Here is a 23,742-nt window from a genome sequence, read left to right as displayed (position 1 = left end):
AGAAGCTGAAATGTCCAGCTTCAGCAGAGGGACTGTGTAACTTGACCGTTCTCCACTTTCTTTTCTTCATCTTTAAAGACCCTAGTAACAATTGGCCATTTAATCATTTTATCCAGTCTTTACTCCATAAACAGCAATCCTAGATCTTAAAGACAACATCTTAATGAACCATGACGTGTACTGCAGATAAGTGAAGGTTCACACGTTCACCTGTAGAGGGTAGCATTGTCCAGCAGATCCTGAATGCAGATGTGCTGCTCCAAGAGGCTGTAAGCCAGGATGGGCATAGAGGTGAAGCAGATGTTGTACATCGTCAGATAGACCGCACCATACAGGGGCTGGGGAGTATGGGAGCAGGAGGTGGGAGTGAAGGACAAGGGAAGGTAAGGAGGAGGAGGAGGAGGAGGAGGAGGAGGAGGGTGGGTGGGGCAACCAAGGGTTAATATTATGGAGAGGACAAAACTCATACACACCTTCATACTTACATACAGTATGTCATATATGCAAGCTTATATACATCTTTCATGTACTTATGAAAGATCTAAGCTGGGGGCCTTGTGGCCTGAGGGGGAATAACCTATTCACCCACACCTTTTACAAACAGACATACCAAAACATAATCAATTACCTTAATAAAGACAGTATTTGTATAAATGTAATGAACTGATAATATATTTCTGTGTCAGGAGCAGTTTTCATATGAGAAAAGTACCATAAAACATTCTTAATTTAAAGCCAAGTGAATTCATCAATGAGCTCCACACACAAAATCAGTGTGTTTTCAACAGTGTGACTACTCACACGTAAGCCATACACATGCCACCATGATTACATTCTGTTCACATATGATGTACCACGGTGGCAGAGCTGACATATGTCTGAATTATTTAACAGTGGTATGAAATCTAAGTCACTATATATAAACATATCAGACAGGGCTCAAACATTCCGGGGGCAGAGAGGGAGGGGCAGTCTAACAAGAAGGAGTCTGGCATTCAGGAGCACAAGGACATGTGGATTCAAGGGACACCGCCTCCTTTCATGTTCAGAACATCTTTGAACCTCAAAGGCCTCGGGACATACTCACTTGCTGGGAATAGCCGCAGAAGAACTGGTACAAAAACTGAGGTAAGATGAAGCAAAGGTTCTGCAGGGAAAACAGAGAAAGAGAACAGGCTCACACTGATGGGAGAAAAAAAACATCAAAGAACATCAAATGGATTCCTAAGAAACCACATAATTAAAATGTAGGTACAAAAATAAAAAAAATGTTATCCTCAGTTCAACCTAAAAATCAGTTCAACATGTTAAGAAGATAATTTCTGTCAAATCTGTTTCTCTTTATCACATCATGTGAGTTAGTTTGTGAGATTCAGGCTTTGCACAAAAACACTAAGACAGTTCATAGCCTGAGGACTGATAACAAGTTAATGTGACTGAAGCATCTGTTCCTCCTACCTTGTAAAAGAAATACTGCACCAGGTGTGCAATGCGAACATAGTAGAGATGCCCATGAGCCAACAAAAGTTTCTTGAGGTGCATGAGTTTGGGGATGGCATAATCGCTGTTCCTCACTGCCTGCCGGCCCTCTTTACCTTTAATGCCTGAAACACCAAGAGAAGTCACACATCACCTTCACTAAAATGTGACACTTTCCTCCATTGAAATTAATGAAAGATATGTTAATCAGAATCAGCTCCATCATGGGATTTCTTACCAATGCCAACATGAGCTTCCAAGATCATGCTGACATCGTTGGCACCATCTCCAATGGAAAGAGTGATTGGGTTGCCTTTTGAGTTCTTCACCATTTTAACTATCTGTATATGGAGCAAGAAATGGGGGCAACATTCAAAAGCTGCCAACTATTCACTGTAAAAAATATTCTTTTCAATTATTTAAGGAGTACATATTTTCCACATCTTAACCGATAGTTCTGACCTGTGCCTTTTGTAGAGGAGCCATGCGGCAGCAGAGAACAGCTGTGCAGTTCTGACAGATCTGCAGGAACAGGCTCTTGTAGAGTCTTGCGTTGGACTCAGTGGAGGGGTTGAGCACCATGGACAGAGTAGCTCCATCTATGATAAAACCATAGTCTTGGTTTGATGAAGACCAGCTCCTTTAACACCGAGAAGAGAAACAGGTTTCAAGTTTTTATCATCAGTAAGATTTAGAACGATTGTGTTAAATAAGAGCATGTCAACAAATCGAGAAACCAACCTGGTGACGCCTGCTTTAGCTGGTGGGGCATCCTGCACAGTTTTTTTATGATATTCAGTCAAGAGGTCATGCAGTCGTTCCTCGCGCCTCCTTCCTCCATCGTCCAGAGTGCGCACTGTTAGTTCCAACAGCTCTGTATTTCTCTGGAACAGTCTACAAGCATAACAAGTGGACTTTGCGGTCTCCATCTTGTCCCCCGTTAGGACCCAAACCTTCATGCCTGCCCCCTGCAGGGCCTCCATCGTCTCTGCAGCCTCCTCTTGAAGCCTGGGGGAGAAGAGCAATAGAAAGAAGTCAGATACTTGAAAGGTTATTACGATAACTCCAAGAAACAAAGCCTGAGCAAGGCTGTTGATTTTCTAGCAAAAATGCTACTTAAACAAGGTTGAGCCTAACTCAAACAGGAGTCAGAGGGAGCTGTGCGGCATATATTAAAAGGGGGTATAATTCAAAATACATATTTTTTTTTAAGAAATGCACTTTGATGTAATTTTTTAAAATTTCAATGTTACTTGTAAAACAAAATCTGCTGCCTATTTTAAAAACATTGGATTGTGGAAGAGTGCCTGTTGGACCACAGAAGGAAAAAGTGGCTTTTAATTGGCACCACAAATTACAAATTAGCAATTTCATAATGGACAAAACACTACCAGGAATCTAGTAAAAGCATCTGATGCAAAACAACTGCAACTGTTGAAGTTACACAAACAGAACAATATGTCACAACGCAGACAGGTATTTCTTTCCTAAGAATAGTAAGTCAGAACAGGAAGTTTGTCCCAAGTTTATTTCTGTCTTCTGCAAACGTATGGTCTATTCTGAGATGTCTTTATGTAAGAGCATTTTAACATTTAAAAATCTTGGCACTGATCTGTAATTAGATGGAGGGGAGAGGAGGGACAACAGCAGCATACAGCATTACAAACAACTTCAGCAGATTCATATGTGTGAGCTGTATGGTGCTGTGCCTTGTATGAACACCCACCGATCCTCTACAGCAGTGGCTCCTATCAGACTCATCCCAGTCTCCAATTGGTTGTAAACAGCCATGAGCCTCTCTTCTCTGTCCTGCAGAGCCAGTCTAGCTTCCTTCAGTCCTTTATCTGCCTGGTTGTACTCCTCTGCACTGAGACATTTGTAGGCCACACACAGAGTCCGGTAGCCCTCCTAAACAGTTAAAAACATATTACCAAAACGAAGAAAACAAAACCTGTCCCAAAATCACTGTAATCTTAAATTAAAACCCATCTGACCCTTGAATAAAAAAGTACTCACCTTTGCATTACGCTCCACATGCATGCGGATCTTTTCAACCTCTTCCTGTCTGACACGGGGGAAGATGGACGAGTCCGCTCCCTTACAGAAGAGGATTGTATCACCTAGAGACAAAAAAACAAACATAAACATACCGACACACAATGTGGTGAGGGCTGAGGACCTGTAATCAATCACAGTCCCTGCAATGAAGCAGACAGTCATCTCAAGCTCACCTGATTTGGATCTGACTATTACACTCATTCGCCTTCTCACTGGGTCAAAGTTCAGCACGTGGAGTAGTTCATACCTTTGGGATGTACACAAATAAAATTACAGTTATAGTGCATAAGAGTAAATGGAAAAATATGGCCAAAAAAAGTTGCCTATATAATTACAGACTTACATTTCAACATCGTTGTTCCTGTTGCGAATTTTCATGGTTTTACTTTCAAGACCCAGAAATGTGAAGCCGTACCTGCAGATGGAGACAAATCATCAAAGATGTGTCACATCTGTGTTACATTAATTAATGTAATGTAGTGAAGAAATTTAAACCTATCTACAATTTTGGAAAATGCATTTGTGATATTCATATTCTGTTATGTCGCCATTTTAATCACTTAGTCATAATAGCCCATCTCTTACCTCATGGCACCCTTGACCAGAGCAACTTCATCAGGTGAGGAGGCTATTAGGCCTGGTGGTGGATGAATGACCTCTCCATCCAGCCCTAAGCCATCCACCTGGTCTGTCAGTCCGTCCACTTGGTCTTGACTCTGCTCTGTCGACTCCTTCACCTGGACTGTGTGGCACAGGCACAGGGCTCGCAGAAACAGCTCTTCCCTCTCCTGATAACACAACATGAACATGGCTTAATACAGTAAAAATATGGCATATGATGTGTTTTTTTTAAATGCATAAATAATAACTATAATAAGTTAATTTTAAACAAATATCAATCATTTAATATCTTGATAATACATTTACAGGCCCACGTAGAGCCATAAACAGTAGCTGGAGTTTAGATCCCTGGATTTACAACCATCTTATTAAACTGACCTCTTGTAAACATACAGGACATGCTAAAGTGCAACAGTCTCTGAAGTGGAATCAGGTGCTCGTGTCAAGAGCACACAGCCAGTTTGCTCCCCCTCCATATTAAGTGCATATGTTGACATGTCAAACGGGACTATACATGGGTGACCTGAGAAGGGCCTTCCTGAGCAGCGAGCTATGTAATGAGCATATGTTGCTGCTTGTGTGACTTTTACAACAGATGGAGGGACACCACAACACCCACCCTGCCAGCTTTCTGCTGTAGTTTGCTCACAGGTCCATCTGTGACACAGAAACCGTCCAACTCGTCTTGGTACTTGTACTGGAAGCCGTCGATGCAGCACTCGATGAACTCCATGTTATTCTGAGTGAGGGTGCCCGTCTTGTCAGTAAAGACATACTCCACCTGCAGGAAACGTGATAAAAATACATGACAGACAGCCATAAACATTCAGGTGCCCATTTAACAGGTTCCAACAATAAGAATAGGAAATTGCTTCCAGAGAGAATTGCCGTGCGTTAATCAGTTTAACGAAGCATCAGCTTTGATTGAGGTAATCATTTTGCAGACCAAGTGTGACTGATGTATGGCAGCAGTATAGGTGCCATAAAATAGAGACGTAAGGATAGCACCGCAAGCTAATGTTATCATAAGCAGCTTATGTTTTACAGTTGCAGTTATGATCAGTGTTGAAACCATATTTTTGCTTGACTCAATCTTACCTGACAATTTAACTTTTTTAACAAATAAAGTATTAAATTAAAATGACCCTTTTCACTTATTAAAGAAACTTTTAAATGGTGCCTTTGAATGTATTAGATAAGAGTGATTTAAGTGCAAAAATACTTTTAATAACTTATTTTTAATATATTTATTTATAAATGTCATTACTCTGAATTTTTCAAAGGTTCATTAAAATAATTAGCTGTTTAAAATTTTTAATGGGAATGCCGAATTTACAAAAATCTATTTCCTAATAGACACATTTCTGCCATTTAAATGAATGATTTTCTTTGGTCCATTCCTGACCTGTCCCAGCTCCTCGTTGAGGTCTGAAGTGTTGACCAGTGCCCCTTCCTCGATTTCTGGGTCAAAGAAGTCCTGGTCCCATGTGATGAAATAGGATCCCAAAAACTTTTGCATCTCAACCGTCACGTACATGGACACTGGAATGATGAAGTTGAAGAGCACCATGAAGGACAGGAAGTCGGTGAACATCTTAAGGTACTGTTGGGGAAAAAAAGAGAACACATGTTGATGTTATAATTCAAATCTCTGAGAACACGGCACCTTTCTGAAAGAAAAGATGGTAGAGCGCATTGATTCATTAAGCAATAAGACATTCATAACTAAGATTAAATTAAGTACATATACATCATGTCTGTGGTCTGTGATCAATAAATCACATTGTTAAACAGTATGCTGTCATCAGGTAATGCGCCACTTGTATCTACAACTTAAATTAAAGCTAACAGGCAAGATTTGCTGGCAGCGTTGACCTTTCGCTACATTACACCCCTTGTGGATAAAATCCACAGTGCCTCAGTTTGGAATCAGTAATCTTACATTGCCCGAACAACAAAACATGATGCAATCACAATGTTTTATCACCATGTTCGCAGTTCATTGAAGGCCAGGGCCGAGGGTTAACCACCAATGAAATGGACCATGTCACAGTATAGGTCTGCAGTGGCCATTTTGCTGAGAAGAGTTTTACTGGAGCTGATTAAGAGGCAAGGGCATGTAAAACGCTTTAACGCGGTGGATGGAGCTTTACTCCCAGAAGTTAGAACAACAGCTCACCAGAGGATCAGTATTTACCATTATACACATGATAATATCCTGATGCAATGTTAGCAACACCCATTAGCTATTCTTCTCACAGCAGGGGTAATCCCCATGAAGCTCAACACACGTATTACTCCACGTATTTCACTCCCAGCTGCTAACATCGTAAAAGATGATATATGGTAGTAGAAATAATATAAGATATTTTTGACTGTGTAAACAATACTGGAGCCTCTCAGAAACCTGACTTACAAGTCATTGTTTCTAGAAGGACAGGCAGGTTGCTAAATGTGTACTCACTAAATTGGTGTCCTTCTCCTTCTGGGTTTTCTCGTTGTACCAAGGCTCATCTTGTCCGGGTTTGCCCTGCCACACATACTTAAGTGTCGTGCACACTAGGGCCTTGCTCACCAATATGCAAAGGTAAACAAGAAGGAACGCATTGATAGACCTGAAAATATAAGAGATATCATTAGTGACTATCAAAGATGAATCACATATTTTTTTAATTGTTTACACCTTTTCTTGATGTACTTACTTCTCCACAGCAGAGCGTTTCTGAGACTTTCCCTGGTAGTTGAGAGCCATCTTCGTCTCCATGCCAGTGTAAATTGCAACACCTTGAGAAGGCACGAGAGAAAAGAAAAAGGACTCGTTTTTAGATACTGAGCCATCTTCACTAATTTAATCTAAGTTATTGTAACAACGTCAATATCAGTTGACTCACCACAGATTTTCTGAGTGTTCTTTAAAGTTGCTCCTTTCAGCAGTAGGTTTTCTGGGCCCAAAGACCTGCACAATCACATCAGTACATCAGACAATTCAGTCAAACAGAATCTGTGCAATTCACACACACACACTCCTATTTTCCAAATGGAAACCTGGCAGGCAAGTTGGCATCCACTCTAAAATACGCAGTGACAATACACTGTATGACTGCAGTCTGGGCTTACAACAGTCCCAGTGCTCTTGAGAAGGACACTGGCATTTGTTTGTAAGGCCATTACAAAACAGTCATTGATAAATGCCTGTGGGAGTGCTTTGGAAGCAGTGGCTGAAGCCATGCCAAGCCTGTTTTAATTTTAATGCTTGTCTGCAATTAATGATCAATGGAATAATGATTTGTTGGTGATGCAAAGGGAAACAAATGAGTGCTTAAGCAACTGTGTTGTGATGTTGCTCTCACTTAAAGTGGTCTGAGACGGTTGTGCATGAGTGCTCTCACCTCACTGCAGGCTCCTGGTTATTTGCGTAGATGTGCATACGGCCAACAAATCTGGAACAAAAGCCCATGCATTCTGCTTAACATCACAACAAATCAAGTCATTTAAAAAAAGTACATGAGACATTTGTTTTGCATATTATTAAATCAGTAAAATCTAGAGTTGAGTGGTGAACTTGAGGAATCGAAATTCATTCAGAGGTCATTTACTTCACAAGACATCAAGTACTTGACCTAAAAGCAATCGCAGGGGTTTGGGAGCCAATCATTACAGGTGGTTAGCCTGCAGCCTGCTGTCAGTTTTATTGAGTCTGAATAGTGAGCATTTGGCACCATGGCTTACTTAGCACATCTCAAACAGCATTATGAGGTCTAGCCACATGATAATATTCAAACTCCTTGCCCAAAGGGGGAGCCAAAGGCTGGCTGTTGACTGAGATGAGATTTCTACAAGTGAATAGGAATCAGCTCCATCCCTGCCAAGCAACCCAAAGACTACAGTAAATAATCTGCAAATTTTTAAATTGCAACTATGAAACCAACCAAACAAAGAGTACACAGTATCTTACCAAAACATCTCAACTTAATCTACAAGTTAGTATTAGAGTCACATGGCACATTTTCTACTCGTACTGAGTTAATCCTTTTCCCAACAAAACGACAGGCAATGTTTTCTTGTAGTGTAAATCCTCTGGGACTGTATGATGAGTGCCTACTTGTAAAGGTCAGGCTGTGGCTGTTCACACTCGATGGTGGCGTTGAGAGATTCCAGATCCTTCTCTACGTCTGGCACTGTGTAGTGTGTCTGGACAAGGGGGGAAGAGACAGCGTTTGAGTTGTGAGTACGATCTGACTTGGGTCAAGTGAACATTTTAGCTTCCCCCCCCCTACCTCTCAAACAAAGACATTACATAAAACAGGAAGACAAAAGATTCCAAGATAATTTGACACTAAAAATGAACCTACACTTTCCCTGTTTTAAATAGTTATGTCTTGTTTCACTGACTCTAACATCCATATAGATTCACGTCCCTATTATTTAGGAAATAACTTTTTTATATATGGAAACAAGTTCTAAGTTTCTAACCATGCTGTTATCAAAAAAGGGTAAAGCAGTACATCTTACTTTATGGTTGGACTCTCCATCCAGACTTGCTGTGGTAACGAAACACGTGTCATCATCGCGGCACGACTGCAGCAGTATCAAATCACAGGGAAAGGTCTCATCTTCCTCCACCTCCACAACATCTCCAACCTGATCAAAGAAACAACCAAAGTCAACCAAATATCACTAAATACCTTTCACAAATAGCTTCTTCCTACCTCCTTTAAGCACATCCCTAAAGATTTCTTGTCAATTTGTTGTGGCTAATGTGTTTGCAAATAACCATCTACTTAAAAATATAGCATCAATAGAGTAATAAGAGCATCTCTGCAGAGTCCTCTGGCTGACAACTAGTCAATATTCACTCCCATTTAACTACTGTGCAAATAATCTGGCTCTCTTTGGTTTGCTACAATAATGTTGGGTTAGCTTTTGACCCTTGAGCACTATAGGAGGTACCTAACAGTTAGTTTATGCGAGTTCCTGCGATGAGAGCAGCTGTCCAAAGCAGGACTGTTTTCGTTTTGACAGCTGCATGCTGATTCTCAGTGGTGTCACTGAGCACGGGTTGCAATTCAACACAACCAGTAGTCGCTTGGTTCATGTTAAATGGGAAATTATTGTTTAAGGCATTTCTAAGCTTTTGAAAAAGACATACATCTTTGAAAATATTGTTACCTTTGTACACCCTGGACAAATTAATTACTATCACAACCATGTTTGAACTTCTAATCAGTTCCGTAGACAGAGCATTTTTCCCCTGTGCATATATCTCCAAGTCGGTCATGCCAAGCTGCACACATCTTATCTCAAGCCAGGTCTCTAAGGAAATACTCATTCTAGTGGATCTAAGCAAAGATGTGGCAGCTGAAAGGTACCTTGATCTTCTCGCTCTCCTTCCGTATCCTGCAGCCATCCTCTAGCACTGTCACTGGGTACTTATTCACCTCATTGTCAGCCTTGTGCCGTAGCCAGTCCTCATAGCCCTATGGCAACATTTGAAAATCAGTGTGTTATTTGCTCAGTACAACAAAAAGTACAAAATCCATGTGACCCACTTACATACCTTCACACTGTCAATCAACAGGAGAGTGTGAGACATAAAGAAATGCTTATGTGTATGATATAATCTTTATTTTGCATTTGATCGCATTGTAAAAAAATAAAAAATAAAAATAAAAAAAAGACTGCCTGCAGCAGCAGAATTGGTTCAGCAGTGCACTGGAATAGTATACCATGAAAGAATAGTGAGGGTTAGGGTTAGGGTAAAAAAAAAAAAAAATTCATGGGGCTGCAGCAGCATAGGGCACAAAGCCTAGTGTAGACTTCATAAGTGCTTAAAGATAGTAATGGAGATAGAGGCAATGGTGCAGAGATGCAGAGATGCAGAGGGAGACCACAGTGGGTGCCAAGGCGGAGCTTGAGCCAGAATGCAGGATTACCAGGAAAGGTGATAGGAGGAGAAAGTCCGGTTGATTGATGCAGAGAAATTATGCCAGGTGGACGAGAGGGGGGGGGAAGAAGAGGGGAGGCATTCTGCAGATGGTCTGTTGAACTATACAGTTCACTTCTGCCCGACTACAATAGGTTCAGACTACAGGCCACCTTGGTGTCCCACTTCAAAGTCTGGCTGAAGGCAGTCCAGCACTATCAGCACGCACCATATATTTTCACAAGGAAGTCCGCCCACTATTGTGCTAATTAAAAAGCTGAACCTAAAACAATACATTTAAAGCTGTGTTGTGGGAGCAACAGATTCAAAGAAACAGATACTCCCCTTGATCATTTGTATCGCTGTAATAGACTTGCGCTCTCTCTCCCTCTCTTTATCTCTCCATTTTCATACACTCACAGAGAGCCTACTTCATCTTTTCCCAAATCAGAATCATGCGCCAGCAGAGCACATTAATACAAAACCCAGGAGAGCATTTGTCACATCCTTAATACAAAAATCACATCAAGGGGGTTATGAGGGCAGGGAACTTATATTGTATTCTATTTGGAGAGGAAGGATATAATGCAATGACAGACAATATGAGGAAATGAGGACAGGGCTAGCCTGAAAACCAACCCAATCAGCAAGCTCAGGTTATTTTATCTTTTAGATGGGTCTCCCCCAGCTCCGTTTAGAAACATTTCCATCCTTCCTGAACCATTTATCCAAAATGGGGCAGGTTTGATACGATGTATGAGAAGGGAGGGCTGCTGAGGCATTTTCATTAGCAACCAAGACGACTGCCACTGGTGTGGCAATGTCTGTTGCATTCACTGTTGTGACAGTATTAAATGAACTACAGTATATCTTCTACAACAGAAAAATAAACAACTGAAGGTTAAGTGCTTCCAGACATTCTTCTTTTATCTCGTGCTATGTCACATGTTTCAGTTTTTTCGCTGTGATTAGTTGGAGGTACTTTTTCTTATGTATTTTTCCTGTCTTAAGGTCGCTGTGTGGCATTTGTCCAAGCTTCTGGACACAGGTTACACTCACATTTGATTTACTATAAACAATAGTTCATTGCCTGATTCAAGGATAGCTGTGACGATACAAATAACGTAGATAGTCATAACAAACAGCCAGTGTTTCCATGTCTCATTGGCACTGAGGTAATAGGAATATACCATGCAAGGCTGTACAGTGGGAGGTTTAGATCACACACTGACAGTTTGGTCTGTGACTGTTGATAACTCTACTTGGAAATTGAAAATGAACTGAGAGGTTCCAGACGCATTTGCAAATGCAATTTGGTCTCGAGGTGCCAGGCTAGGACAGAACAGGAAATATCAATTCAATGTTTAATATTATTATTCAGGAGGCAGCGTCTTACCTGCTTGATAGCCGTTACTGTGATCACAAAAAATAAGGGTATGCCACTGGTGACTGGGCTGGTGGGAGTGTCAACTATCACCTAGAGAGGGAGAAAAAAATCCATTTAGAGAAATGCCAAGTTAACAGTCAATGATAAACATATGACCTTCAAACTGAAAAGCTATGCACTGACTGCTATACACCACAACAAAGTCTCACTGCAGCACATGTGCGCCTGTGGTTACAGAGGGAGGAGTGTGTGGTGATGGTTTAGAAGATGGTGCAGGCCCTCTGAATGCTGGGTGTAGTCTGTTTCTGTAAGGCCTACAATTCCCCAAATTCCTTCATCAGTAGGATTTCACAACATTTCATTTTGAAGGGAGGGAGCACACGTGTGAAGGAATCTGTGTAGCTGCTTTTGTATGTGTATAGCAAGAATAAGTACAGGACCAGTGATCAGGTAAATCCCGAGCAGTTTAGAAGCAGCACATGACCAAGGCTGCCAGCTAAAACCCCAGTGCACAAATGGCTTATGAGTGATTGTGTATTCCTTAAAACCATCATGAGATGGATTTAGTCTGGCATTTCCGATCCTGTAGAATGCAAGCTGGTCTCCCCCTGAGCTCGGGTGCGTATTACAGCTCGCACAGACACGTCACATTAAGCTTGTTGTTATTCGGACCAGAAGCACAACAAGCTTCCAGATAGAAATCAGCTGTGTAAGAGCAAGAGATGTGTTTTGAAGAAATCTCTGGTGTTCTCCTCACCTGTGCTCAGAATGAGAATGAACCAAACCTGCTGCTATCTCAGTAACCACATACAAATACAAACACAGCCACATTCTGTACCCGTACAAACACCCACACACACACACAGAATAAAGGACAAGGGCAGTGAGCTGCTAGCCTACCCAAGCTGTACTGTGATTACAATTAACTGCAGGATAAATCAATTACAAGCCTGAGATGGACTAGTGCACATCGACCATTTGGAGGAGTGCAGATTCAGAGGAGAGTCTGCATTATATTTGTAGTAGTTAGCAATTCCAGTGAGACAGAAGTGAAAGTAATAATACTGCCGCAGTAGCCTCACATGCCAGGAGCCAGAGGTGAGAGAATGTGTGTGCGTGTGCATCAGGGATGCTATAGAAAGGTATGGGCTAAAAACTGCACCTGGAACACCGCTCTAGGCAATATAGCTACTGTATTATTGAATGTCTCTTGAGAAACACTCAGTTTACCCCAGTCATGTAAGCCCTTCACAGGTTTCTCATGACCACACCTTTAAAGTAGAGCACTTCCTGAAGCACAGATGCGGTGAACTCTGGAGGAAAGCAAAGCAGCACAACATTTTTGTCTCTAATAATATAATGGCAAACTTAATAACATGACTGGATTGAAATTTGCCTAAAGAAAGAAAAACAGAAGCTACAGGAAGACTGAGGACAGCATGTCCCTCTGAAGCAGCAGCCAGATGGCCAAACATGAGAGAAAGCTTCACAAAGCGAAACTTTCAGCCCAAATGCTGTTTGATATTTATACATCTTTGGCACTTCTATGACAATTATGATGGCAAGAGCTCAATAGAAGACTATAAAAAGAGACAAATTATGGCGGTGTGTTTTTTTTTTTGGTATCTAAAATAAAAACACTCATCTCACACTACAATAGCTTATGAAATCAATGACATATGTCATTTGGGGATAAGAGTAAGGGTTATATTAAGACAATTAAAGACAACTAAACTTGTAGTTTGTTTCCATACATTCAGTTAGTTTATATTTGTTGATTCACAACAATCACCACCAAACTTCCAGATGGCAAACTACCTTTTCCTCCTCTGCACCAAATGAAAAGCAACGTGATCTGTGTGCGGCTGCTGATGTGCTGGTGTGATATCAGAGCAGCAGAGCGGAGCAGCACAAAGCCCTTCATCTGAGCCGGGAAGTGTGTCAGAATGAGTGACAGAGGCAGGTCCCCGGGCTCCCGGGGCAGCTCTGTGGGCCTTTGCATCCTCCTACCCCTTCACCCTTTCACTCTCCCCCTCCTATACTTTTGCCTTGTGCTCTCTCATCACCCTTTCTCTTGCTCTCTCACAGCGCTCTCTTCCCATTCTATCAAATTCAAGCAAAGACATGCAGGGCTATTTATAGGAGAGTGGTGCTTTTTTATCAGCCTGTGTCTATTTGTGGCACTCAGAGCTACAGAGGGCTTCCTGCTGCTGACGTCAGCAGTGCAGCGCTGCAGAGAGATGGGGGGAATGTGAGACAGAAAGGGGGGAAAAAGAAAGACAGAACGAAAGAGAACAAATGACAACGAGGGAGAAAAAACGAGGGGAGGACAGAGCTAGATGGTGCATGACATTTGGCTGTTGCAAGAGAATTTGCATGAAGCCTCTCAGGGAAAGTGAGAAGGTTTATTTCTATGTGTGAGATGCAAAATGAGTGCGCGCAGACTCCGTGTACCTGATTTTTTCCCTCATCTTCTCTCTATGATATAATAGCAGGCTGCACGGGAAAGACTGAGTGGTTGGGATAAAGAGCCGCTCAAGAGAGCCTGGATTAGTGGAGAAACGCCAACCACACTGCAGCTTGGGTAAACACCATCAGCAAACCCAGGACACCCACTGAGTCATACATCACATGCAGCAGCACATACACATTCATACAATGCAGTCACACACAAACAAACACGCTGCACACATCCCACACTGATAATCCTTGTGCTCACATACAGCAAAAGGCAGGTTAGTGTGAGTGATGCAAAACAGGCTCGCTGGTTTACTCCCACATAAGTGTGCTGCATTCGCTCACGGAAATTTCACGTGGTAAGCTCACAACAGTTGGGTAGGTATTGACAATAACTATGATATTTACATATATGAAAAATGAAAATACTAATATCACATTTATAATACAAATGACATTCGGTAAATTATCCAGCACCCCTTATATCAATTACAACAAACAAAGTTAGAGATGATTTTGACAGATTTTTCCCCAAAATTTTAAATGTGGGGTGAAGATCAGATACAGTGACAGTCCTAGTGGAAATAAGGACCAGGGGGGAAAAACACTGCAAACGATCTGCTATGAGTAATGGAATTAATTTGTGGAAGCTGCACGCAGATATGACTCAGTTAGTACAGCGCTGCGCTTCTGGAAGCCCTCACTCTGGGAGTAAATTCAGTCAGTATGCGACTTGAGAGAAGACATCCCTCCTAAGCAGGCCCAACACCAGCACCTGTTTACACTAGTGGGCTATTTGCTTCCATAGTTTAGGTTAGTGCTAAAAAGAGAGGTTATTTTCCATACACATGGATCAGAAGGAGAGGAGAGGAGAGGAGAGAGGAGAGAGGAGAGGAGAGGAGAGGAGAGGTCACTTTAGAGCACAGAGCAGGGGAATAAAGATGCCAGTCAATACATTTTAGTCAGCGCCAGCTCACAGTTTCCACTTATGAGAATAGGGCAGCATACACACAACATAAGCTAACAATGACAGATACAAAGACAATTTTAAAAATCACACTATAAGACCAATAAAATCCTCACATACATCTAAGATAAAAACATAAAATTGTGAATAGTGAAAAGTGTGAATAGTCTAAGGTTGGAAGATGTGAATTTTCAATAACCTGCCAACATATTAAATTGACAATGTATTTAGAAAGATGGACTTCTACAGCAAAGTACTTATTAAATTCAAATGTAAAAGTCTGGAAACAAAGTAGGTTGGATTAATGTGCAATCATGACTAACCTTGAAGCATGAGTGTGATTATCTTAATTGATACTTTTTTTTTTTTTATTTAATTTGTTTTTATCTTGCCTATCTCATTTCCTAAATTTTTCAGCTTTGTAACAGCTATGTAATTCAGCAGAATTGAGATATGTTAAACAATCAGTAAACCACTACATCTGTACTTATGTTCCATGTGGTCACTGTGTGTGCTGTGTTCACACGGATGGGTTAAAAGCAGAGGATAAATTTCCCCATTGCATGTAGTGCTTGTGTGTGCATATTGCGGGACAATTAAGTAATGTTAATCTTAAAGAAAAAAATCCAACCAAAAAAAAGCATCCACACACACACAAGCACTGTGCAAGCCTTAAGAAAAGCTGTTGAAGCTCCAGATCAACAGACAAAACAAAGATCCATGGATTCCGTATTTGACAATGATAAACAAACGGTTACCGTTGTTTAGTTTGAACACCGACAGTCTGTCCTTACCTGCACCAGGAAGATGATAAGAAAGTAGAAATTGGCAATTCTTCTAAACTGCTCGAACAGGTTCTTCGGAAGAAAGTTCCAAACCGTATACTGTGTTAGGTAAACAGAGAAAAACATGCATGTAAGTCACAGAAACTGGTTTTACACTTTGTTGATTACTTTTTGTTGCATAATTTTCCCATTCAGACCTGATGTTTCTCAGGCACACTTAGGGAGGTTAAAGAAAAGAAGGCGAGGGGAGAGAGATTAGAGGCATTCAATATTCAAACACTCTTGCTTGTGTATAGTCTGTCTAAGCTACGGAAGGGGAAGAGGAAAGGCAACTTCAATAGCTCGGAGTCTCTGTTCTTTGTACTGCCCAGGGAGATGGCCCTTGGGGCACCACAGGTATTCCATTGATTCAGATTAGCGATTTATCTCTAATTTGGCTAGCCTTGAATGCAGAGCCAATGAACTTATCAGGCTGGCGACTGTTTGTGGGTTTTTCTCTTCCTTTTTATAGGTGGCTGTGACTGCTGATAACATCACGGCTAAATAAACGCTTTTATCTGCTTGAATCACTGGGAGATGGCTTGACAATACCCTGTAAGCAACTTTGTGCCACAAAACAGTACCAGGGTGAAAAACACAAATACATACACATGCATTCACACACACACACACACATCTGCAGAGAAACAGCAATAGGGCAGTGTTTATGAAGGGGAATGTCTGCATGGGGAGAGCGTTGAAATGCAGAGGCAGCAGAATGACCCATCTCATTTTGCCAGAGAGAAAAGAGAGAGAAAGTAATGAGAAAAGGGGGTGCAGCGGTGAGGGTGGCTGAGTGTGGTGATGTAGCAACGAGAGCAAGAGGGAGAGGCGGAGATTGGTCATTGAAGAGTGCAAAAGCAACAAGATGATGGAGGGCAGAGGCATGGAGGAGCGTAAACCCCACAGCCAGGGTAATTAAGGACTGTTTACCCTGACATACTGGCCGGAGCCAATTGATAGGCCCATCCTCACTGGGACCCTCTGCACCACTATAAATCCTCAGTTGTCTTACTCTCACACCGCTTCTTTCCCCTCATCACTTTCACCCTTCATATTCAGAAGCCAGCCAGCCAGCACCTGGCCGAGCCGGCTGCTGACACAGGGCTGAGGGGTGACATTTGGACATGGGTGGAGTATAATCTATTGGAGCCTAGGGGGAAACAGCCAAATTGCCCACCCTGCCAGTACATTAATAGCACCCATGTATTTCACTGCTACAGCCAGTACGGACAAATAATCTGCCTTCTGTTGAGAGAGCAGGACAAGCATGTGGACAGGCAGTGGGAGGAGGGATACAGGAAGGAAGGCATGGGAATGCACACGCTGAGCTGAGAAAGAAAGGTAAAAGAATGTCATCTTGGTGTATGGCCAGACTGGTTGGTACATGCTTCTTACCTTTGCGGACACAATCCTGTTATCACAGAACTTGGGTGGGATGATGGGCTCATTGGAGGAGCCTGACCGATGTCCAACATAGATAGTCCGACTGTCTGCTCTTCTCTCATCTCTGCCGAGCTAGAGGAGAAAGCAGAAGGGGAGAGTGGACATGGGGAAAAGGAGAAAGGAAAGGGAGGTTAGTAACTCTTGACTCTTCTTTTCTCTTAAACAGATATCACACATTGGGTAACCCACAATCTCCATGGCAGAATAACAATAGTTTTTTTTAAAAATCAAGAATAAAGTATTATTCCAGGTGCAATTGGCGAAAATTTGTTTTGGGTTTTTAAACCTTGCAATGGTAAAGAAAGTGATAAAAAATATATTCCTGGAACTACCCCTTTTTCCAGATCCATGCCAAAACTAAATTGGTTCCTTCTTGGCTCATGTCTCTATCCTTCCACCAACCTCTTAAAATGGCTAAGAAAATAAAAATGTGCATCATACAAGAAAAAAATGTACTTGAAGTTGAGCCAAAGAAATCAACCACAGTCTGTTGGGGATGTAGAAATAAATCGATGAAAACAAAACTCTTGTTTAATAGTGTGTTGTTATTTCAGATGCAGCAAATACACTTCGATCACAAAGGACTTCTTGTGGCCACAAAAACTCTCTAGCTTTAAAAGGTCTAAATTCCACTCAGAGGTCAAGAATTAAAAGATTAGAATTTCTACTGTGGTGCAGAACATTAAAAAAAGACTTGAAAAGCACTCTACCAGAAAACTGTTGAGCACAAGCCAATAATTCAGTCAGGGGACAAAGAAAAAGTATGGCAAGGGTCAACGGGCCAAAATGGTGATTGTGTGGGGACTGTAACTTAATTTCTTCTCTCCCAGGTGGTCACTTGCCAAAGATAAACAAGTAATAAATGTCAGCAGCCAGGAGGAAAAATGCTGTGCTCAGAATTACAGGGTTGAGCTACCTTCTTGTGCGTTCGCGCGCACGCACGCGCGCACGCAGCCAGAGTCACAAAAGAGGTCGCCTCAATATTTGGTGGCTGGAGAATTCCTCTTCCATAAATGGTAGGTACAGTGAATCACAGAGGAAGGCAAGGGAGCAAGGTTGTTGTCAGAGCTTTACAGGAGTTCTCCTTACACAAATCTCAAAAAGTATAAATGACAACCAAGGAAAGCACAGAGGAAAGCCAGGCAGGAAATCGACAAGTGCTTGCTCATTGTGAGAACTGTTGAGTTTCTCACATCAATATTGTTTACTATGTAAAGTTGAGAATATGCTGTGTATATTGTGATGATGATGTATGTTGATGATATACCAATAAATCCGAACTTAATTAAACGAAGGAACTGTTTTCCTTTCCGAATTTAGAATGTGTTCCCTGCACTGTGGAAGACTCACTGGGTTCATTCTTCTGTCTTCTCCTGAGGCTGTAACTACACATCATGACGTAACTACCGTGAAAGTGCAGAGTGTCATACATTTACATTCTTTTAGGCTTGTGAAATGTTTGCTTAGATTTCCCCCCAATTTTTTTCAGCTCTACAATTAAATAAAAGGAATAGGACATCAACATCTGGCAGTTAGTGTTGATATTGTGGAAGTGACCACAAAAAAAATCCATTTATGGGAAACACCTACAGGTGTAAAATCACTTTCATTTCATTATAAAACTAAAGCAGACCACAGCTTTCATTTCTGCAATTAATTTCCGCCCTTTGTTTGTATTATCGTTTTCCTTTGTAGAGTGATCTTTGGGACCTTAAAAAACACTACATGAGAAATGTATTGGAGCCCAGGACACTTTGCGATCACGCATTAAGGTCTGATTGATCTGATCTCAAATGTGTCCTCAATGCATTCACACCTGTACTTAGAGCTGTCCACTTGCGAAAGATTCACCCGAGACAGAAGTTGTTTCCAGGGCCAGCTGCACACAAGTACACAGCAAATGTTTTGGTCTTGCGAAATCCAAGTGTAGTCTCCAAAATGCATTCGCTGTTGTCTCAGTGACCTAAATTTCTATTGTGACATCATACACGCAGGGAGTCTTTAGTCATGGGGTGGACAACCACATGTGCTGGAGGATCATGATAAAAACAAAGCCAGGATACCGGATCAGCCTGAGCTACTACATTCTTGTTTGCCTCCAACTCTCTCATCCTCAAGCATGTTATCCATCTAACCCTGAGTAAACAAGCTAATTCAACAATAAAGATATGACGGAGATAAGCTATTGAACAAATCCAAGTACTTAATAAAGTGTATGTCCTTAGTCCTACCTGAGCTGTTAGAGGTTATATGTTAGATTCTTTGCTCAACCACTCTCACAACTTTTCTTTTAACTATCACTAATTTCAACCAAACAGGCGATTATTGGGAGATCGTAGGGGGAGCAAGGTGGAGAGCTAGGGTGCAGTATTTTTAACAAAGTTGTGAACTCCCAAACAAGCTGCACCTTTTAATGTGGCATCCTGTGATGGTTTCTCATGTTTCAGTTTTCCCCGTTCATCCAGCGTCAAGGGTTAAAGTACCCAGTGAAAACTGAATATTTTATTTCATCCGCAAGTGAAGATACTCCTGCTTTTAATTTGAGTGACTATTACAGTGTCTGTAAAATATTAAGGTTATGCAACCATGGGAATCTGTTTTATATAATATAAACACCAGCAACATGTGGGTTGTGGGAACAAATTACCATGAACATCTGATCCTGGACAAGCGCCAGGGAAAGTGTGAATTAAGGCCACCTGGACAAAAGGCTGGCCAGTCTGTTGCTGACAAAAGTTAAGATCAAAGAATAGCCTCAAAGCTGAATTTATGCATGTGGGGATGAGAACACACTACATAACTCCAGTTCACTGAATAATGCGTCTCTAGTTAATGGTCCAAATTCCACATTTTTGGCCTTTATTCTGAAATATTTAAGATCATCTCTCCAACCCAGACCAGGGAGGGGAGGCAACAGGCTTACATAATACTCCCTTATGCACAAGCAGCCGCGTTCACACCTCAGTATGGCTTTCAAATCTACTATCCCCTACCCACTCTGCAAACACTGACATTCCTCCAGAGCAACCGGACAGACCTGGCAGCCAGAGGATGAAGCGAGAGAGTGGGAGGAAGAAAGAGTATGAGAGAAAAGAAGTACAACAGGATTCAAGGACACAAACACCATCCAGGTTTTTTTCCTTTTTTGAAACAACAATCAGCTCAGAGGAGGAGCTGAAGGCCAAGAACACCCCCACGGACAAACATTGTTGATTTATTCGTATTCAGTGTTTCTAGAGGTTATTGCTCCTCTGTGTAGTCTGAAAAATGCCAAATTACACATGTAAGAACAGCATTCCAGATATACAATACAACAAACTAGGCATATAACATTAGGAAAGAATGTAGGGACATGTAGAAGAGCTATGCAGACAAAAAAAAAAAAGTAAGGAACAATCCACGCACCAAATTGGCCTTGAGCTACAGGACCGGCTAAGGGCTCTGGCTTGGACACCAGAGTTACAGCCCAGAGAGTCAACAGTATTAGTTGGCCGGCTTCCACTAGCATCAATTCACCTGTGCCCATCTCATTAGAATTGATTATGCAAGAGCCACTCTAATGCACGGTTTCAAGGTTGTAGGTCTATCAACCAAGTTGTCATGCTAAGCCAATACTGTTGCTCAAAAGCTGTACCACAACCTGCAAGCTCTATAAGGTCTGGTTATCCATGATGATTCTGCAAAAAAGAAATTTGGCCATCTACAAAAACATACTTCATCCTGAAAATGAGTAAAGTTTAATAAGAAGTTCATATCATGTGGTCATAAAGATAAGACAAGAACCAGTGAACAGCCATTGATTTGAGAGGCAGATTCACTGTAAAATATAATGAGGGTCAGACTAAGGGGCCCACTTAATTTTTGTGTAGTTACGTGACGGAAATGCTCATCTCCAAAACAGTGAACTAAAGGCCACACTAGAAATGCTAATGCAGGTAAAAATAGAATGATTGCATTATCTTTACATCATTGTCAAAAGGTCAAACAAAGCCATTCGATGCCAATGATGTTTGCAAGTAAAGCAAAAGTGGCCAAGAGTCAAGTGCCAGTATGTCAATACCAAAGTAGCTCTGTCCTTAAAGTAAAAGCATCAGCTTCCTACGATGGAGATCAATAAAGCCAACATCCAATGCTCAATTGAGCTAAGATTTAATTGCCAAGTCAGAAATACATGGTGCATTAGATAATTGAGTGTGCCTGAAACTTTTACATTAAATTACGCTCTAAATTAAATTATGCACACATTGTGATATGAGTCCCGGCTGGGACAAAGGGGGGGTAAGGTGCTCCACTGAGACTGAGACTGCATTCAGCCGCTGCCAAACTCCAGATGATGACTTGGGTCTGATGACACTGCGTCCTGTCACACCATCTCACTATTCAGTCACTATCCCGCTTTGTCACAATCTGCATGCTGTTAGCTGAACAGACATGCTGGGTAACCAGAAAATGACAAGGCCCTGTACACCACAATACAATCCACCACAGTCAAGAACAATCAGGTTCTATCAGTACAACCTTTGTGAACGTTTTTATTTTAAGGAATTCTAAAATATTTTATTGCAGCGCTAATGCTTTCAGTTCCATTACACTGTACAGGTGTAATGGAGGTACTCTGTATAAAAAGCATTATATGTTTTATCAGTCAGCTTGTATTGTTACATCCTCTATCAGACAATCACAAGATAAAGCACCATCTTTTCCTGGAAAGCCTTGGAACCTGTCAGCACTTGTAATGTGAGTAGGCTGGAGCACATCACATCAACCACAGTTCAAACCAACCTGTCAGTCAATCATACTTAACTCAATGGTGAAAGCTAAAATAAAGCAATATAAACTAGGACTGTGACTAATAATTGTTTTCATCATCAAGGGATCTGCAGCTTTTTTCTTGATTAATCCATAAACTGTTTATATAGTCAGGAATAGTAAGAAATCAAGTGACATGTCAGAAAATTCATGTAGGTTACAGGAACATGTGAATCATTTAATAAAAGAGCAAATCGAGTTCTCTTTTAAATAACCCAGCTTCTTTAACATGAACATATTGCCATTTATGGCCTGTGGGTCTGTCAGAGACCACAGAGTAAGTAGTTCTGGCTCTTATGACAGCTCTGGATAGCAAAGTTTAGTCTGATGCTGCCATCTTTAGCTCTTTTGTTCAGCGTCAAGGTTTCACCTAAAGCTTGGCCTGTTTGACATCAAGTAAGTTAATGTGACAAGAATCTCTAAGCAAGCAGAAAATAAAGATGGTACCATGATGTGTAGCAGAAAAGCGGTGTGTGACAAGGGCAGAGGCAGTGTTATTTATCATGACACGAACAGACTTTGTGGTAAGAAGATAATCAATGCTGTAACTTTTTCAGATAAACGTGCTGAAGCAAATTGAAAGAAGTAAGCCCAGAAGAATACAGTGGGTTGCCCTTTGTTCTGATTAGTCTGCTCTTGTGGTTTTGTAAGTTCAGTGCAGAGGAAAAAAACACCAGGTTCATTCAGTACAGAAAGCTTAAAAAAATCCACTTAGAAAACCTACTTAAAAAACACATTTAATGAGGTGTGAGGGAGCTGTGCAAAGAAGAGAGAGCACTGGAGACCTATACTTGTACTTCTTTATGTCTTACATGTGTACTCATACCACGGCACTTCACTGAGAAACACAGATTCACTGTTACATCCAGGTTCCCATTTGACCTTATTATCCAATTCATGCAATTCTCTGGGCAAAACCAAAGCAAGCTCTAAACTCTAATTTCTCATTCACTAGTAAATGAGAAGAGTGAACCAAGTGCTTTATCATCTACAACTACTTTACAATGCATCTTATCTACCCTATCAGGTTTTATGATGTCGCTCTGAGTGCAAGTGGATTCATCCCAGGTCAACCTTATCTGCTATTGAGCGCGTACTCTCTATGGAGAGTTTGATTACACCACATTCAACTGAAACCATAAGAGGAAAGCCCCCCCGGTGAAGATCTACGACTTTTAAGTAAACACAGGCCCTAAACATCAAGTGGCATTCTGAGGGTAATGGAAAGAATAAATTCCTAACATCCAGAAAGCTGTTTCAAGAAATGTTGATGACAACTGTAAAAAACAGCCCAACAGCAACATAAAGTTGCTATTATGACTGAATGGGGCTGAGTGATGAAAAATACAATGTGAGGGGAAAGTTGCAGGCATTGAGTCGATGCTATTAGTCACTGCAGTACTCCATCAGGAACTCTCTCTCTTTCATTCTCCCTCTCTCTTTCTTGTCAGACCACTTCTCCGTCCTCTTCCAGCATGCTCACGCTCTATCACTAATTGTAAGTCTCCACGTTTTGATTACAGATCCAAGTGTTCTTCGCCAAAGCAGCCGAGAATGTGCTGAGGCAACAATATCTTTTGAATAAAATATATCACAAAGACACATCAATATCAAACCAAACTTTTGTCACGACAACGTCTCCACATCTTTGCTGCATTTCCTGTGCAACAAATGTGTTCTTAATAAAGCTACACGGCGTGAGCTCATTTGTCTAATTCAAGCACAGAGTATTTGAGGTGTGACCTATTTTTGAATAATGCTCTTCTCAGAA

At 41.3% G+C, this 23,742-nt stretch overlaps 1 protein-coding gene across 9 annotated transcripts in view; it reads right to left on the bottom strand.

Annotated features, from left to right (window-relative positions):
* The window catches only part of atp11c (ATPase phospholipid transporting 11C), a 39,121-nt gene that overhangs the window by 7,452 nt on the left and 7,927 nt on the right, over positions 1–23,742 (bottom strand). For all 9 annotated transcript variants that reach the window (XM_035161434.2, XM_035161428.2, XM_035161429.2 and 6 more), the window contains exons 2-24: positions 17,115–17,234; positions 15,687–15,776; positions 11,478–11,558; positions 9,528–9,635; positions 8,671–8,799; positions 8,261–8,349; positions 7,548–7,598; positions 7,050–7,114; positions 6,861–6,942; positions 6,623–6,773; positions 5,564–5,761; positions 4,778–4,939; positions 4,123–4,325; positions 3,881–3,952; positions 3,711–3,784; positions 3,496–3,599; positions 3,206–3,387; positions 2,221–2,487; positions 1,942–2,119; positions 1,718–1,820; positions 1,459–1,604; positions 1,088–1,147; positions 211–338 (exon numbers count right to left, since the gene is read on the bottom strand). In XM_035161434.2, coding sequence (XP_035017325.1) covers positions 211–338; positions 1,088–1,147; positions 1,459–1,604; positions 1,718–1,820; positions 1,942–2,119; positions 2,221–2,487; positions 3,206–3,387; positions 3,496–3,599; positions 3,711–3,784; positions 3,881–3,952; positions 4,123–4,325; positions 4,778–4,939; positions 5,564–5,761; positions 6,623–6,773; positions 6,861–6,942; positions 7,050–7,114; positions 7,548–7,598; positions 8,261–8,349; positions 8,671–8,799; positions 9,528–9,635; positions 11,478–11,558; positions 15,687–15,776; positions 17,115–17,234 — 2,843 coding nt within the window. The remainder of the gene's footprint in view (positions 1–210; positions 339–1,087; positions 1,148–1,458; positions 1,605–1,717; positions 1,821–1,941; positions 2,120–2,220; positions 2,488–3,205; positions 3,388–3,495; positions 3,600–3,710; positions 3,785–3,880; positions 3,953–4,122; positions 4,326–4,777; positions 4,940–5,563; positions 5,762–6,622; positions 6,774–6,860; positions 6,943–7,049; positions 7,115–7,547; positions 7,599–8,260; positions 8,350–8,670; positions 8,800–9,527; positions 9,636–11,477; positions 11,559–15,686; positions 15,777–17,114; positions 17,235–23,742) is intronic.

This window comes from Hippoglossus stenolepis, chromosome 7, assembly GCF_022539355.2.
Source record: "Hippoglossus stenolepis isolate QCI-W04-F060 chromosome 7, HSTE1.2, whole genome shotgun sequence".
NCBI classification, from domain to species: Eukaryota; Metazoa; Chordata; class Actinopteri; order Pleuronectiformes; family Pleuronectidae; genus Hippoglossus; species Hippoglossus stenolepis.
This window is presented reverse-complemented; position numbering and strand designations above follow the sequence as displayed.